The sequence below is a fragment of the Ovis canadensis genome, chromosome 2 (genome assembly GCF_042477335.2).
Source record: "Ovis canadensis isolate MfBH-ARS-UI-01 breed Bighorn chromosome 2, ARS-UI_OviCan_v2, whole genome shotgun sequence".
Taxonomy (NCBI): Eukaryota; Metazoa; Chordata; class Mammalia; order Artiodactyla; family Bovidae; genus Ovis; species Ovis canadensis.
In genome coordinates this window covers 244,873,314-244,891,763 of record NC_091246.1, presented here as the reverse complement: position 1 = coordinate 244,891,763, position 18,450 = coordinate 244,873,314, and the positions used below count along the sequence as shown (strand labels likewise).

Below are 18,450 nucleotides of genomic sequence, written 5' to 3'. Positions count from 1 at the left end.
AATTTTTATATAAGATAATCTATGATTTTAAGGTGAGGAGAGTTATAATCAGATTTACGTTTAAGAAGTCCTCTGGCACCTATGTAGGAATGGTTGATAGGGAGAAGAACAGAGAGATCATTTGGGTGAGTCATTTTAAAAAATATTTATTTGGTTACGCCAAGTCTTAGTTACAGCATGTTTTTAATTGAGATGTGCAAACTGTTAGTCATGGCATGTGGGATCTAGTTCCCCGACCAGGGATCAAACCTGGGCCCCTTGCATTGGGAGTGTGGAGTCTTAGTCACTGAACCACCAGCGAAGTCCCTGGGTGAGTCTTGTAGTTGTGAGAGATAAGAATGGCTTTGCTTGGGTGGAAGCAGTGGAGTTGGAAAGAAGTGGATAGATCAGATCCATGAGTTGCTAATGTAATAGGTTAGGAGAGTGAGGGGCAAAGAGGTTTTTGCTAACAAGATTGAAAAATACTTCAGATAAATAATGGTGTGGCTTACCTACCCATGTTCAAAATAGGGCAGAAGGTCCAATTTAGAGGTAAGACAAAATTAAAAACTAAACTGCCAAGACTAAAACTAAAATGCCCCAAACTGAAATTCTGTAAAATATCAGCACATTCCCTCGCAAGTGTGAGCTAATAGCTCTGCTGCCCTACCACTTGTACTAGTCCACTTCACAAACTCAGGCTTGCAATCTGAGTGTGGTACAGAGGGGCCCCAGCTTCAGAGGATTGTGGAAGCCCCATTTTGCTTTCCTAGCCCTGTGCTCTGCACCTTGGTGTAGAGGTGCTTCTGCCCAAAGTGATCGACTTTTTCTGATTCAAACAAAGTGCCATAGTAGTCACCACCAGGGACTGGGGCCCTGGAAGCTACTTGCCCATCAGTCTTTTTCTGGAAACCTTCTTTCCATCTGAGAAAAGATATCCAGCATACCACTTTATGAGTCATCTATAAGGTATGAAAGCTAAAGTACAAATTATATGTTTTATCTTCTCCCTGCTGTATTTTCTTTGGTGAGAACTATGGAGATATTTCTGTCTTTTGAAATTCTTGTGGGAACTTTGCTCTGGTGTGTGTGAAGTTGAAGAAAAACAAAATAAAAAAATAAATATAATTAGCATGTTAAAATTTGGCCATGCCCCATGGCATGCAGGGTCTTTGTTCCCCAACAGTGGATTGAGCTTCTGCCCCCTGCAGTGGAAGCACAGAGTCTTCACCACTGGACCACCAGGGACGTGCCCAGTTCAGTTCAGTTCAGTCGCTCAGTCGTGTCCAACTCTGCGACCCCATGAATCGCAGCACACCAGGCCTCCCTGTTCATCACCATCTCCCGGAGTTCACTCAGACTCACGTCCATTGAGTCCGTGATGCCATCCAGCCATCTCATCCTTGGTCGTCCCCTTCTCCTCCTGCCCCCAATCCCTCCCAGCATCAGAGTTTTTTCCAATGAGTCAACTCTTCTCATGAGGTGACCAAAGTACTGGAGTTTCAGCTTTAGCATCATTCCTTCCAAAGAAATCCCAGGGCTGATCTCCTTCAGGATGGACTGGTTGGATCTCCTTGCAGTCCAAGGGACTCTCAAGAGTCTTCTCCAACACCACAGTTCAGAAGCATCGATTCTTCAGCGCTCAGCCTTCTTCACAGTCCAACTCTCACATCCATACATGACCACAGGAAAAACCATAGCCTTGACTAGATGGACCTTAGTCGACAAAGTAACGTCTCTGCTTTTGAATATACTATCTCGGTTGGTCGTAACTTTTCTTCCAAGGAGAAAGCATCTTTTAATTTCATGGCTGCGGTCACCATCTGCAGTGATTTTGGAGCCCCCAAAAATAAAGTCTGACACTGTTTCCACTGTTTCCCCATCTATTTCCCATGAAGTGATGGGACCAGATACCATGATCTTCGTTTTCTGAATATTGAGCTTTAAGCCAACTTTTTCGCTCTCCTCTTTCACTTTCATCAAGAGGCTTTTTAGCTCCTCTTCACTTTCTGCCATAAGGGTGGTGTCATCTGCGTATCTGAGGTTATTGATATTTCTCCCTGCAATCTTGATTCCAGCTTGTGTTTCTTCCAGCCCAGCGCTTCTCATGATGTACTCTGCATAGAAGTTAAATAAGCAGGGTGACAATATGTAGCCTTGACGTACTCCTTTTCCTATTTGGAACCAGTCTGTTGTTCCATGTCCAGTTCTAATTGTTGCTTCCTGACCTGCATATAGATTTCTCAAGAGGCAGGTCAGGTGGTCTGGTATTCCCTTCTCTTTCAGAATTTTCCACAGTTTATTGTGATCCACACAGTCAAAGGCTTTGGCATAGTCAATAAAGCAGAAATAGATGTTTTTCTGGAACTCTCTTTCTTTTTCGATGATCCAGTGGATGTTGGCAATTTGATCTCTGGTTCCTCTGCCTTTTCTAAAACCAGCTTGAACATCAGGGAGTTCACGGTTCACGTATTACTGAAGCCTAGCTTGAAGAATTTTGAGCATTACTTTACTAGCATGTGAGATGTGTGCAATTGTGCGGTAGTTTGAGCATTCTTTTGCATTGCCTTTCTTTGGAATTGGAATGAAAACTGACCTTTTCCAGTCCTGTGGCCACTGCTGAGTTTTCCAAATTTGCTGGCATATTGAGTGCAGCACTTTCACAGCATCAGCTTTCAGGATTTGAAACAGCTCAACTGGAATTCCATCACCTCCACTAGCTTTGTTCATAGTGATGCTTTCTAAGGCCCACTTGACTTCACATTCCAAGATGTCTGGCTCTAGATTAGTGATCACATCATCATGATTATCTGGATCGTGAAGATCTTTTCTGTACAGTTCTTCTGTGTATTCTTGCCACCTCTTCTTAATATCTTCTGCTTCTGTTAAGTCCATACCATTTCTGTCCTTTATCGAGCCCATCTTTGCATGAAATGTTCCCTTGGTATCTCTAATTTTCTTGAAAAGATCTCTAGTCTTTCCCATTCTGTTCTTTTCCTCTATTTCTTTGCATTGATCCCTGAAGAAGGCTTTCTTATCTCTTCTTGCTATTCTTTGGAACTCTGCATTCAGATGCTTATATCTTTCCTTTTCTCCTTTGCTTTTCGCCTCTCTTCTTTTCAGAGCTATTTGTAAGGCCTCCCCAGACAGCCATTTTGCTTTTTTGCATTTCTTTTCTATGAGGATGGTCTTGATCCCTGTCTCCTGTACAATGTCACGAACCTCATTCCATAGTTCATCAGGCACTCTGTCTATCACATCTAGGCCCTTAAATCTATTTCTCACTTCCACTATATAATCATAAGGGATTTGATTTAGGTCATACCTGAATGGTCTAGCAGTTTTCCCTACTTTCTTCAATTTGAGTCTGAATTTGTTAATAATGAGTTCATGATCTGAGCCACAGTCAGCTCCTAGTCTTGTTTTTGTTGACTGTGTGGAGCTTCTCCATCTTTTGCTGCATAGAATATAATCAATCTGATTTCAGTGTTGACCATCTGGTGATGTCCATGTGTAGAGTCTTCTCTTGTGTTGTTAGAAGAGGGTATTTGCTATGACCAGTGCATTTTCTTGGCAAAACTCTATTAGTCTTTGCCCTGCTTCATTCCGCATTCTAAGGCCAAATTTGCCTGTTACTCCAGGTGTTTCTTAACTTCCTACTTTTGCATTCCAGTCTTCTATAATGAAAAGGACATCTTTTTTGGGTGTTAGTTCTAAAAGGTCTTGTAGGTCTTCATAAAACTCTTCAACTTCAGCTTCTTCAGTGTTACTGGTTGGGGTATAGACTTGGATAACTGTGATATTGAATGGTTTGCCTTGGAGACGAACAGAGATCATTCTGTCGTTTTTGAGATTGCATCCGAGTACTGCATTTCGGACTCTTTTGTTGACCATGATGGCTACTCCATTTCTTCTGAGGGATTCCTGCCTGCAGTAGTAGATATAATGGTCATCTGAGTTAAATTCACCCATTCCAGTCCATTTTAGTTCACTGATTCCTAGAATGTCGACGTTCACTCTTGCCATGTCTTGTTTGACCACTTCCAATTTGCCTTGATTCATGGACCTGACATTCCAGGTTCCTATGCAATATTGCTCTTTACAGCATTGGACCTTGCTTCTATCACCAGTCACATCCACATCTGGGTATTGGTTTTACTTTGGCTCCATCCCTTCATTCTTTATGGAGTTATTTCTCCACTGGTCTCCAGTAGCATATTGGGCACCTAATGACCTGGGGAGTTCCTCTTTTGGTATCCTATCATTTTGCCTTTTCATACTGTTCATGGGGTTCTCAAGGCAAGAATACTGAAGTGGCTTGCCATTCCCTTCTCCAGTGGATATTTTATTAAGCAGTTTTTATGTACCTTGCACCATGCTTTACCTCCATTATGTCACTGAATCCTTGCACCAGCCCTCTGAGGTACATATTATTATCCTTCATTTTATAGATGAAGAAATTGATCCCAGTAGTGCCCAGGTGACTTACACATAAGGTCACGCAGCTCATGAGTGGCAGATCCAGACTTAACCAGGGGTTCTAGCTCCTAATACCCAAGTTCTTAGCTTCCTCACTAGCACATTCCTTCTTTATCTTTGTCTCCTCATCTTTCAGGTAGATGGGAAATTGCTATGCTGGCTATGCACACTTTCATACAAACGGGTCCTTCAGAAGACCAAAGAGCAGAGGAAGCACCTGAGCAGCTCTTCCCGTGCCAGCCACCAGGAGAAGGAGCAGTATAGTCGACTGAGTGGCGGCAGCCATTACAACAGGTAACCCCAGGATGCCTGAGATAGAACAAGAGGTTCTGGTAGGTCAGATGTAATACACAAGCAGTCATGGAAGATACTATTTTGTCTAAATTTTCATATTTTCTCTCTAGTTACTAATCTACAGAGGGAATCTCCTCTGATGTATTTTATAATTCATATATCATCCAAGGGCCAGAGAGACGTCCATAAGGCATTAGGGTTTTCTGACTTGATTGTGTTGTGTCTTGTTCTCCCCACCGTTAAGAGTGATTATCTCCCTAGAAGACCGGACGTTCCACAGTCTGAGGAAATGCAGTTTTTCTTATGCATATTTGGCTAGGGGATTGATAGATATTCTAGGTTTGTCCTTATAGGATCCAGTCAAAATTATGTCCCTTCATTGTTGTCTTAAGCTTCCTTTCAGAGACTCTGTTGTGTTGTTAAGAGTTCTGGCTTTGGATTGAATCCTGGGTCTGCCAAGTTCTCTGTATGGGATCTTGGGCAAGTTTTTTCATATGTAAAATGAGGGAAATATTAACTCATGGAGTTGCTGTGAAAATAAATTATATGCTATGTGAATAGTGATTAGTTTTATAACCGGCATATAGGAAGCTTCAGTACATGATGGTTATGCATTGTTATCATTACCTTTATGATTTCGTTTGTTCATTGTTAGTTACTTTCATGGACCAGATTTTCTGCAAGGAATGCAGAAATGAGTAAAAAGAATCACTGTTTTCTGAGAGTATGCAGCCTGGTAGGGAAGACAGACCTGTAATCAAATTATTGCAGGATAATCTGAGGGTATCACAGTGAAAGCATGTCAAGATACAGGCATAAGAGGTTGTGGTAATTAACTGCCTGGGGAGGTCAAGCAATGAGAGATCAGAGAAGAGGTGACATTGGAGCTAGATCTTAGGATAGGTCAGAATCGCCAGATAAGGAATGGGTGGAGACATCCTAGGCTGAGGGAATAGTAATTGCAAAGACATGGAGGGCATAAGACCACATGGAACTTAGGAACAGCAGATCCTTTTATTTTGCTGGAGCTTATGATTGGGAGCTGGAAAATGGGATGGAAAGGAATCCGGCAGACCTGGTAAGTAACATGATCTTGATATTAGTAATATTAATAGGAAGCCACTGAAAGGACCTGTGTTGGGCAGGGACCAAATCTACCTTAAAAGAAAAGATTAACCCAGACTATTGTGAAGAATGCACTGGAGGAAAAAGAGGCTGGGGGCTAGTTAAGAAGCTTTATTGGCCAGAGTCCAGAAAGAGATGTTAATAGAGACCCTCAGGTAGTGGCACTAAAGATCGAAGAGGTAGATTCAGGAAGATATTTCATAAGGAGAATTATGGGTAAATTAGGTAATCTGTTGAACAGGTAGATGGGCAGGAGCTGGGTGAATAAAGGATAATTCTCAGGTTTCTTACTGGGATGAGTGAGTGAATCCTTATCTGAGAGACTATCAGAAGGGGAAAAAAGAAGTTCGGTTTTGGAAAGTTGAATTTGAAGTGTCAAGAACTATTTAGCTCTTTTTTGTGGCACCTTTGAGGCTATCAGCTGCTCCAAGGTGAAGCAGAATATCTCTTTCGCAGCCACTGGCTGCCAGAAACTCAATACAGTGGACAGTGAACGCAGACTTTGTACTGTCTGTGAGAAGTTAGTGGCCGTGGAAGTTGCTGCTGATGCTCCAGGTAAAGAATGGAGGGATTATGTGTTTGAATCAGTGGTGGGAATGACAGGCAAAGAACCACGAAGCAGGGTGTCGACCCATGGCAGTGTTCACCTACTACTGAGTTAAAGAGTATTCTGTTACAGGCCAAGGAAGACTGGAGAAGGAAAGAGCAAATCTGCATGGGTTGCACTGTGAATGCCAGTCTGAGTGTCCTCAATTTGGTCATTGTCAAAAAGGGAGAAGAGGATATTCCTAGATTTACTGGTAATACTGGGACTCCACCTGGGGCCCAAGAGTTAGAGTCTGCAAACTTTATAATCTCTGAAGTAAAGATCTTGATTACTGCCTCCTGTACAATGTCACAAACCTCTGTCCATAGTTCTTCAGGCACTCTTATCAGATCTAATCCCTTGAATCTATTTGTCACTTCCACTGTATAATCATAAGGGATTTTATTTAGGTCATACCTGAATGGTATAGTGTTTTTCCCTACTTTCTTCAATGTAAGTCTGAAGTTTGCAGTAAGGAGTTCATGATCTGAGCCACACGCAGTCAGCTCCTGGTGTTATTTTTGCTGACTGCATAGAGTTTCTCCATCTTCAGCTGCAAAGAATATAATCAATCTGATTTCTGTATTGACCATCTGGTGACATCTATGTTATCTCTTGTGTTGTTGGAAGAGGGTGTTTGCTATGACCAGTGCATTCACACTAGCAAAGTAATGCTCAGAATTCTCCAAGCGAGGCTTCAACAGTATGTGAACTGAGAATTTCCAGATGTTCAAGCTGGATTTAGAAAAGGCAGAGGAACCAGAGATCAAATTGCCAACGTCTGTTGGATCATCTGTTGAAAAAGCAAGAGAGTTCCAGAAAAACATCTACTGTTTCATTAACTATGCCAAAACCTTTGTGTGGATCACAACAAACTAGAAAATTCTTAGGGAGATGGGAATACCAGACCACTTTACCTGCCTCCTGAAAAATCTGTATGCAGATCAAGAAGCAACAGTTAAAAAAACCGTATGGACATGGAACAACAGACTGGTTCCAAATTGGGAAAGGAGTACATCAAGGCTGTATATTGTCACCCTGCTTATTTATCTTATGCAGTGTACATCATGCGAAATGCCAGGCTGGATGAAGCACAAGCTGGAATCTAGACTGCCGGGAGAAATATCAATAACCTCAGCTATGCAGATGACACCACCTTTATGGCAGAAAGTGAAGAGGAACTAAAGAGCCTCCTGATGAAAGTGAAAGAGGAGAGTGAAAAAGCTGGCTTAAAACTCAACATTCAAAAACGAAAATCATGGCATCCAGTCCCGTCATTTCATGGCAAATAGATGGGGAAGTAGTGACAGACTTTATTTTCTTGGGCTCCAAAATCATTGCAGATGGTGACTGAAGCCATGAAATTAAAAGATGTTTGTTCCCTGGAAGAAAAGCTATGACCAACCTAGACAGCATATTAAAAAGCAGAGATATTACTTTGCCAACAAAGGTCCGTCTAGTCAAAGCTATGGTTTTTTTAGTAGTCATGTATAGATGTGAGAGTTAGACCATAAAGAAAGCTGAATGCCAAAGAATTGATGCTTTTGAACTGTGGTGTTGGAGAAGACTTTTGAGAGTCCCTTGGACTACACGGAGGTCAAACCAGTTAATCCGAAAAGAAATCAGTCCTGAATATTCATTGGAAGGACTAATGCTGAAGCTGAAACTCCAATACTGTGGCCCCGTGATGCAAAGAACTGACTCACTGGAAAAGACCCTGATGCTCAGCAAGATTGAAGACAGGAGGAGAAGGGGATGATAGAGGATGAGATGGCTGGATGGCATCACCAACTCGATGGACATGAGTTTGAACAGGCTCCGGGAGTTGGTGATGGACAAGGAAGCCTGCAGTCCATGGGATCACAAAGAGTCAGACACGACTGAGCGACTGAACTGACTGAAGATAATGTCCACCAGTATGTTGTGAGGAAGCCCTGCAGCAGAGATGATGAGAAAACCAGGACCAAAGCACCCAAAATTCAGCGTCTTTTTACTCCACATGTTCTGCAGCACAAATGTCAGCATATTGCTCTGAAGAAACAGTGTACTAAGAAAATAAGGAAGAGGCTGCAGAATATGCTAAACTTTTGGCCAAGAGAACAAGGGAGGCCAAAGAAAAGTGCAAGGAACAGATTGTCAAGAACAGAAGCTATCCTCTGAGAGCTTCAACCTCTGTGTCTGTGCCCAGTCAAAAATAAAATGTTCTGGAAGTAGCAAGAAACTAAGATCTGATATTAAAAAAGATTATTATTTAGTAGGAGCTTAGGCTATAATTCAGAAGAGGTTTGAACATGAGCCATTGGTAGCATATAAGAGTTGGTGGTAGCAGAGCTAATTTTAAAATGTGGATTTCTGTGACCCTACCCCAGAGTTTAATTCGGTAGGATCTAGGATGGAATCCAGGAATCTGTTTTATAAACCTCTCAGATGATTCTCATGGAGATGATCAGGGGAACATCATTTCCACCCACTATAATAGTTGTTAAAACCATACTCTTGACTGATACAACTTAGGCTGGAAACTGAAAACAGATTATAGAAGCACTCAAGGATGGAGTGAGTATGTGAAAACCAAATCTCTAATCAGGGTTAATAAAATATATAAAGAACTCAACAGTATAGTGTTTGCTCAAAAAATTAAAAATAAAACTATCATATGATCCCAGCAATCACTCTTAGTATATATCTGAAGGAACTGAGATCAGCATTTCCATTCATTTATTCACAGTACCTAATATATGGTAGCAACCTGAATGTCCTTGGAGGGATGAATGGTTGAAGAAAATATGATATAAACATTCACTGGAATATCCAGCCATAAAAAAAGAAGGGAATGCTGCTATTTGCTACAACACAGATAAGCCTGGAAGGCATGTGCTAAGTGAAATGAGGCAGAGAGAAAGACACACACCACACTTTTATGTGGAATCTTAAAAACTGATTTCATAGATATAGAGAATAGAATGGTGGTTGCCAGGTGCAACAGGAGAGGGAAGTGAGGAGGTGTAGGTTAGAGGGCACAAACTTCATTAGAAGTAGTTCTGAGTTCTGATGTACAGCTCAGTGACTGTATGCTTGGAAGTTGCTGAGAGTAGATCTTAAGCCTGTTGTTCAGTCGCTAAGTCATATCTGACTCTGCGATCCCATGAACTGCAGCACGCCAGGCCTTCCTGGCTCTCACTGTCTCCTGGAGTTTGCCCAAGTTTATGTCCATTGAGTTGGTGATGCTATCTCAAGCATGCTCACTAAAATAAATAAAATGGAATTCCCTTGGAAGTCCAGTGGTTAGGACACTGCACTTCCACTGCAGGGGAGACAGGTTCAGTCCCTGGTTGGGTAACTAAGATCCCACAAGCCACGTGGCACAGCCAAAAAATAAAATCAGGTATGCAAGGTGATGGGTGTATTAATTATCTTGATCTTGGTAGTAATCATTCTATAATATATATAAAATTATCACCTCATACATTTTAATTAATGTACAATTATATTTGTCAGTTATAAAGTTGGACATGATAGGGAGAAGGCATGATCAGTGGTGTCAAATATTGAAAAGAGGCCAATAAGAAAAGGTCTGAAAAATCCTTTGGGCTTGGCAGTTTTATATCCATCAAAGTAAAAGGGTTGCAGACGAGTTTTAGAGACTAAAACTGATCTTTATGGTTGTCATGAGACTCTTAGTTACTAGAAGATTTACAGAAACAGAGTGAAGAAGAACTGGACTTGGTGTTCAGATACATAAAGCTTCACTACTAACTAGCTGTATATCCCTGGGTAGGTAAGTTAGTGTTGATGAGCCTCAGTTTCTGCAAAATAGAAATAATCCCTTGTATCTGTCTTACAGTGTTATAAGATGCATGGGGAACAATGAATGTGAAAGTACTTTTTAAATTGTAAGATGGATTATGCTTCTGATTAAGGTTTTATTGACTTGTTCTCATAGTTATGAATAAAGCAGATAATATTTAATCACAGCTAAAAATTGGGGAAGGACTACAGAAACGAGCTATCCATGCATCTGTGGAATTAAGACTTGGGTGAATTTTAATGATCAAAAATAATTAGCTCTTGCATAGAATAGGTACAATATTATGTTGGTCCCATTTGACAGGACTTTCATTTTGTGATGTTTTATTAATCTTTGATTTCTAAAGTGTGTGTATCTCTCTTTCTCTCTCTCTCTTTTTTCTTTTTTGCCATTAAAAGTCAGAAAACCCTTTCTACGTCTTCAATTCAAAATGAAATCCCAAAGAAAAAATCCAAGTTTGAGTCGATCACAACCAATGGAGATAGGTAAGCCAGTTCAAGTGTGTGTGCATGTTCCTGTTTGAAATGCATACACAGTTCCTGAAGCAGGAATACATTTTAGGGTGTGTCATGGAGCTAGTTTATGGTTGTCAGTGAACTTCTCAGCGATACTACACTAGCCACTTACCTGATAAATAAACAATACTGCTATTAGTTTATAAATATAATCTTGTCTAGAACATATAACTGGATTTAATAGCAGTTGAATTTTCTGCAGTCCACAAATAACTTCCTCACAAGAATTCAAAGACAGGCTTTTTATTGTGATCTGTGCCTACAGCCTTCTCCAGGCAGGGCAGGAGTTGGTCTGCAGAGGCAAAACAGAGACAGATTGGTAATTTTTCTTTTTTGGCCACACCGCACAGCTTTCGGAATATTAGTTCCCTGACCAGGGATTGAACCCTGGCTGTGGCAGTGAAAGTGCTCACTCTTAACCACTGGACCACCAGGGAATTCCTGACAACTTAGAATTAAAGCAGTATTGCTCAGTCTGTGAGGGATAATCCATGCTTCCTTAGCATTAAGGGAGATAACCCATTGCAGATGCTGAATCAGGAGGGAAGGAGATGCATTTGAATATTTTTGTTTCATTTTAAGCCTTTCTGAATGCATTTTTATTCCTCACTTTCCCCTTTCCTTCTTAGTGATGCTTCCAAGCTATTTTCTCCTCATATCCAGGATGCCCCATCCATGTTGGTGTAGTGGGCTGCTTCTCAACAGAGTCTTGGGGCCTGTTCCTCCAGGCTGGGCATTCTGAAGTGAGACCACCTGGCACACTCATCCCTAAAATCCTTAGAATCATCTCCATTCTGAAAACTCCCATTCTCCATTCTCTCTCCCAGACAGTGGTAGATATGGGAGCAGACCAGCATATAGGCTTACTGGGGCTGAATTTTGTTTATTTAGGGGTATGCATAGAATCTATGAAGTTGGCTTTTTCATTAACTTGATTTGAGACTCTGCAGACTTTTTTTGTATTTCTGGTATCATTGGCCTCAAACTTCTTGAATTGATCCTTCTAGAAATGCTTGATTTAGATATTCTAATTACATAGGGGAAGGAACCATAAAGACCATCTTTCTGGTTAGCTTTACTGTTATTGTTTGTTCTCTGAGCAGCTAGTTTGACCATTCTGAAGAAAGTGGATGTGGCGCTGATTGTCTTCTCACATCTGCGAGGATGCATGATCCTGTAAAAACTTTTTCAGGGAATGAACCATTCTGAATGCCCTGCTTTATGAAGGCCTAAGCCAAGACCCACAGCCTTTAGACTCATCATTTCTGCTTTGTGCTGTTGATGATGTGTGCTATGTTTGAATGACCCGAAAAATCTCATTCATAGCCTTTAGTTTAACCAACAGGCCTTAAAGTTTGCCTTCTGTTAGGTCATTTTGTTTTTGAGATACTGCCACTGTTTTTGCCGACTATTGCTATGGCTTCACCAAGCCAAAGACTTTAAACTGTCTGTTCAGTGTTTTATTGCATCTGGTTACCAGCCATGATTGTTTTCCTCAATTAGGATGCTGATCCTTAACTCAGATGCATGATCTTTCATAATGTCCTCTGGGAAGGATCTTTAAAAATAAATTTCTCTTTAAATATGCATGATAATTAAAAAAGCAACCTAATAATTTGAAAATTTGGAAAAAATTTTTCTGCAGCCACAAAAATTATTTGCATACATATGCAAGTGGCATTTGACTGTTCCTGCATTCCGTTCAGTTCAGTCACTCAGTCATGTCCGACTCTTTGCAACCCCATGAATTGCAGCATGCCAGGCCTCCCTGTCCATCACCAACTCCCAGAGTTTACCCAAACTCATGTACATCAAGTCGGTGATACCATCCAGCTATCTCATCCTCTGTCGTCCCCTTCTCCTCCTGCCCCCAATCCCTCCCGGCATCAGAGTCTTTTTCAGTGGGTCAACTCTATGTGAGGTGGCCAAAGTTTTGGAGTTTCACCCTCAGCATCAGTCCTTCCAATGAACACCCAGGACTGGTCTCCTTTAAGATGGACTGGTTGGATCTCCTTGCAGTCCAAGGGACTCTCAAGAGTCTTCTCCAACACCACAGTTCAAAAGCATCAATTCTTTGGTGCTCAGCTTTCTTCACAGTCCCAACTCTCACATCCGTACATGACTACTGGAAAAACCATAGCCTTGATTAGACGAACCTTTGTTGGTAAAGTAATATCTCTGCTTTGTAATATGCTATCCAGGTTGGTCTTAACTTTCCTTCCGAGGAGTAACTGTCCTTTAATTTCATGGCTGCAATCACCATCTGCAGTGATTTTGGAGCCCCCCAAAATAAAGTCTAACACTGTTTCCACTGTTTCCCCATCTATTTGCCATGAAGTGATGGGACCAGATGCCATGATCTTAGTTTTCTGAATGTTGAGCTTTAAGCCAACTTTTTCACTTTCTCTTTCACTTTCATCAGGAGGCTTTTTGTTCCTGCATTAGCAATCTTAATCTGTTTCACTTGTTTACATTTCTTTTAAAAGTTTATATACAAGGTAAATTACGTTTTTTCTTCCCTTTTTACTAGGAGCTTCCCTAGTGGCTCAGAGGGTAAAACTTTTTCTTGCATTTCCTTCACTTGGGGAACATTCTGACAGGACTTGAAAAACATTTTTTTAATTATTTTTTTTTCTCTTTTGGCTGACCAGCGATCAAACCTACATCCCCTGCAATGGAAGCATGGAATCTTAACCGCAGGACCACTGAGGAGGTCCAAGACGTTTTTTGAACTGTCCTTTATATTTTTTGGTTCTACCAGCTTACTACTACTAGCCCATCTCCCTCCACCCTCATGCATGCGTGCTCAGTCATGTAACCCTGTGGACCACAGCCTGCCAAGCTCTTCTGTCCATGGACTTTTCCAGGCAAGAATACTGGAGTAGGTTGCCATTTCCTTCGCCATGAACAGTCCTTTTTTCAATATCATGGAAACCAAAAATTTTTTTTGCTGAATATCTATTTTGAATTCAGTTCTGGAGTAAATATTACCAATTTTGTTTCTTTACTATCTATTGTGACTCCCTCTCAGTTTTTAATCACAATCCACTTTTAAATTTATGCTTCTATTCTTTCATTTTTATCCTCTCCTGTCTTCAAAAGATTGTTCTCTTAACAGTTTTCCATTGACCATATACTATCATATTTCTTTGTTTTTTTTTTTTTTTTTTGGCCACACACATAACATATGGGATCTTAGTTTCCTATTCAGGGATCAGACCCGAGAGCCCTGCAGTGGAAGTGCAGAATCATAACCACTAGACTTTCAGGAAAGTCCTCTTTATTTATTTTTTAAATATTGAGGCATATTTGATTTATTTTTTCTCTTTTTCTTTATTTATTAGCCTTCCATATCATACAGAGAGAACCCATTACTTTATAGAATTAAAAAAAATTTTTTTTCTCATGGTTTTATACTTAGAAAATGCCTTAGTCTTTTTTAGTATCCTATAAAATTCACAGCTTCCATCTCAATATTTTATAGTTTTTCAAAATTATAACAAAAATCCTTCAATTTGAAGAAAATCCAAGTTCATTCCTAGCTTTCCATCCCTGAGAAATGCACTTTTTAGTCTTTTTTGTTTATTGTTTGATGGGCAATGAACAGTGAGCGACTTCCAGGCACACTTTGTGGTTTATTGTTTCTAAGACATTCTTTTCCTTTCCTTATCATTTTATTGTGTTCTTCCTCTAAAATATACCTGAAAGATTAGACTTAATTCTTTGTGGCCTTTGAGGACAGATCCAGGACCAATGGATGAGACATTCCAAACTATTAAGTTTTTGGAAAAGAGAAACTATTAAGTTTTGGAAAAGACAGTTCAGTTCAGTCGCTCAGTCGTGTCCAACTCTTTGTGACCGCATGAATCACAGCACGCCAGGCCTCCCTGTCCATCCCCATCTCCTGGAGTTCACTCAGACTCACGTCCATCGAGTCTGTGACGCCATCCAGCCATCTCATCCTCGGTCATCCCCTTCTCCTCCTGCCCCCAATCCCTCCCAGCATCAGAGTCTTTTCCAATGAGTCAGCTCTTTGCATGAGGTGGCCAAAGTACTGGAGCTTCAGCTTCAGCATGATTCCTTCCAAAGAAATCCCAGGGTTGATCTCCTTCAGAATGGACTGGTTGGATCTCCTTGCAGTCCAAGGGACTCTCAAGAGTCTTCTCCAACACCACAGTTCAAAAGCATCAATTCTTCGGCGCTCAACCTTCTTCACAGTCCAACTCTCACATCCATACATGACCACAGGAAAAGCCATAGCCTTGACTAGAAGGACCTTAGTTGGCAAAGTAATGTCTCTGCTTTTGAATATACTGTCTAGGTTGGTCATAACTTTCCTTCCAAGGAGTAAGCGTCTTTTAATTTCATGGCTGCAGTCACCATCTGCAGTGATTTTGGAGCCCCCAAAAAAGTCTGACACTGTTTCTACTGTTTCCCCATCTATTTCCCATGAAGTGATGGGACCAGATGCCATGATCTTCGTTTTCTGAATGTTGAGCTTCCTGGGTAAATAGCAAGTTCCCTGTCTTTGGTGGTGTTTAGAGAGAGATTAGATCTGATTTTCTGCCTTAGTAACCTAGCCATCTTTTTTCATTTTGATTCCCAGCGATTCTTATTCATCAGGAGTTACAGAGTTAGACAGTACAGTCCCTAACACAGGAAAGACACAATGAGATTTGTCAGCAATTTATTGGTATGGGAAGAATCTTCCCTCAAGAAGCAGGTAGAGTCAAAGCAATCTTGAGAATGAAGAACAAACCTGAAAGTGTCATGCTTTCTGATTGCAAACTGTACTGCAAAGCTGCAGTAGTCAACAGTATGGGGTTAGGGCCTTCCCTGGTGGAGCAGTATTTAAAAATCTGCCTTCCAATGCAGGGGACGTGAATTCAGTCCCTGGCTGAGGAATTAAGATCCCACATGCTGCTGGGCTACTGAGCCCACGCACTGCAACTAGAGAACCTGTGTGCCATAATGAAGAGCCTGCACTCCACAGTGAAAGACCCCATGTGCCGCAGCTAGGACCTGACTCAGCCAAAAACAAAACAAGAAGACCAGTGTGGTACTGGCACAGAGACAGACACACAGACTGATGGAAGGGAATAAACAGCCCAGAAGCAAATCCACATTTATATGGGCAGTCACTCTACAACAGAGGAGGCAAGAGTGTACAGTGGGGAAAAGACAGCCCCTTCATTGAATGGTGTTGGAAAACTAGACAGCTACATGCAAAAGAATCAAATTGGACTACTTTCTCACACTGCTGACAAAAATAACTCCAAGTAGGCTAAAGACGTAAATGTAAGACCTGTGAAAGCATTAAATTCCTAGAAGAAAACATGGGCTCTTTGGCATTGGTCTTAGCAGTTTTTTTTGGATATGTATCCTCAGGGTATATAGTCCTATTTGTTTACTTTTGCTTTTACAAAGGACTATATCAAACTCAAAAGCCTTTGCACAATGAAGGAAATGATCCACAAGATGAAAAGGCAACCCACTGAATGGGAGAAGATATTTGCAAATTATATATCCAATAACGGGTTAATATCCAAAATCTACAAAAAACTCATATATTTTAACATAAAAGAAAAAAGAAACAGTTCCATTTAAAAATGGGCAGAGGACCTGAATAGACATTTTCCCCGAGGAAAACATACAGATGGCCTATGGTAATGCTAAGTCACTTCAGTCATGTCCGACTCTGTGTGACCCCATAGACGGCAGCCCACCAGGGTCCCCCATTCCTGGGATTCTCCAGGCAAGAATACTGGAGTGGGGTGCCATTTCCTTCTCCAATGCATAAAAGTGAAAAGTGAAAGTGAAGTGAAGTTGCTCAGTCATGTCCAACTCTTAGCGACCCCATGGACAGCAGCCTACCAGGCTCCTCCATCCATGGGATTTTCCAGGCAAGAGTACTGGAGTGGGGTGCTGTTGCCTTCTCTAGATGGCCTATAGTCACCTGAAAAGATGCTCAATATCACTAATTATCAGGGAGATGCAAATCAAAATGGCAGTGAGCTACTGCCTCACAATCAGAATGGCTGTCGGATAAATGTTGGCGAGGATGTGGAGACAATAGCACCCTTGTGCTCTCTTGGTAGGACTGTAAGTTGGTGAAGCTACTAGTATGGAGGTACCTTAAAAAATTAAAAATAGAATTGCCATATAATCCTGCAATTTCACTTCTAGTTATTTATCCAAAGAAAACAGAAACACTATTTGAAAAAGATATATACATCCCAATGTTCACTGTAGCTTTAGTTACAAGAGCCAAGATAATGAAAGCAACCTACGTGACTGTTGATGGACAAATGGCTAAAAAGCTGTGGCGTGTGTGGGGGTGTGTGTGTATACACAAACAATGAAATATTACTCAGTCATAAAAAACAAAATCTTGTTATTTGCAACAACCTGGATGAACCTAGAGGATATTATGCTAAGTGAAATAAGTTGGAGAAAGACCAATACTGCGTGATCTCACATATATGTCAGTCTAATATACAAAGCAAAATGAAACATTGGTGCAGAGAACAAACAGGTAGTTACCAGCAGGTTGGGGGTTGGGGGATAGGCAAAACAGGTGAAGGAGATTAAGAGCTATAGACATCCAGTTATGTAATCAATAAGTCATGGGGATGTAACATACAACATAAAGAATGTAGTCAATGATAATTATATATGGGCGGACGTTTACTAGACTTAGAGTGATTGCGATATATGCAAATGTCAAATTATGTATGAAACTAACATAATATTATATGTCAATTATATTTCAGTTTAAAAAGCAGGTGGAGCATATTAGCCCATTACTCCATTTTATTTGTCACTCTGGTTATGGGTTTAAATAGATTCTGTTGGGTTGAGGGAAGACAGCCCCTCAGCAAGTTTGGAAACTGGTGGAGACCGTGATGGATCCTTTTAATATTTTCTCCTGCATGCCTTGTTTTATTATTTTACATGTTGTTTTTGTTACCCAGTAATTCTGCATATTTATTAGTTAGCAAAGCAGTGATCCATTGTTCCTCTGACATCCTTCTCATATGTTTTGTGTAGACTGAGGGCAGAATATTTTTATCAATGGACTGTCTTCCCATTCTAGCCGTAGAAACACTTAACTTGGTAACTATGAGGAGGTTTGTCCAGCAGTTCCCCATGTTATTTGGAGTTTCTACCTGTGTAGAAAATTGATGGTTATTAGATGTTATTCAAGGTGTAGGAAAGATCCAACAGCAAGGGGGATCTGGAGTAGTTGCTATATTGATATAGGGTGTTGGGAATCAGTATTGCAGTTTTCTAGGAAAAACCGGTTTGTGTTTTACTTTACAGGTTGCCCTGTGAAAAGTAAAGAGTTTCCTTTGGGTAGGTCTCTAGAGAAGGGTAGAATTGAACTCTCTTGGCAGTGATTTCTTAACTTGTATGGGTCTAAGACACCTCTGACCAGACTAAGGAGAGCCTTGGATCCCCATCCTAGAAACCACCCTGTTGTATGTATACATAAAATTGCATATGCAATCTCAGGGGCTTACAACTTCCCTGAAACTTTCCTGGTTAAGACACTCGACTAAAAGGACAGAGTTCACCTGGCACTTTGACAAAATGTAGTGCTCAGAGACCATCACAGGGAGGACTCTGTTGAAGACCCAGGTTGTGATATTATTTTGCAGTTT

At 40.9% G+C, this 18,450-nt stretch overlaps 1 protein-coding gene across 2 annotated transcripts in view; it reads left to right on the top strand.

Annotated features, from left to right (window-relative positions):
- The window catches only part of FAM76A (family with sequence similarity 76 member A), a 34,936-nt gene that overhangs the window by 9,103 nt on the left and 7,383 nt on the right, over window positions 1-18,450 (top strand). Inside the window, exons 5-6 of one of the 2 annotated variants that reach the window (XM_069578883.1) lie at window positions 4,595-4,752; window positions 10,670-10,756. In XM_069578883.1, the coding sequence (XP_069434984.1) occupies window positions 4,595-4,752; window positions 10,670-10,756 (245 nt within the window). The remainder of the gene's footprint in view (window positions 1-4,594; window positions 4,753-10,669; window positions 10,757-18,450) is intronic. The other variant, XM_069578884.1, reaches the window with a different exon arrangement.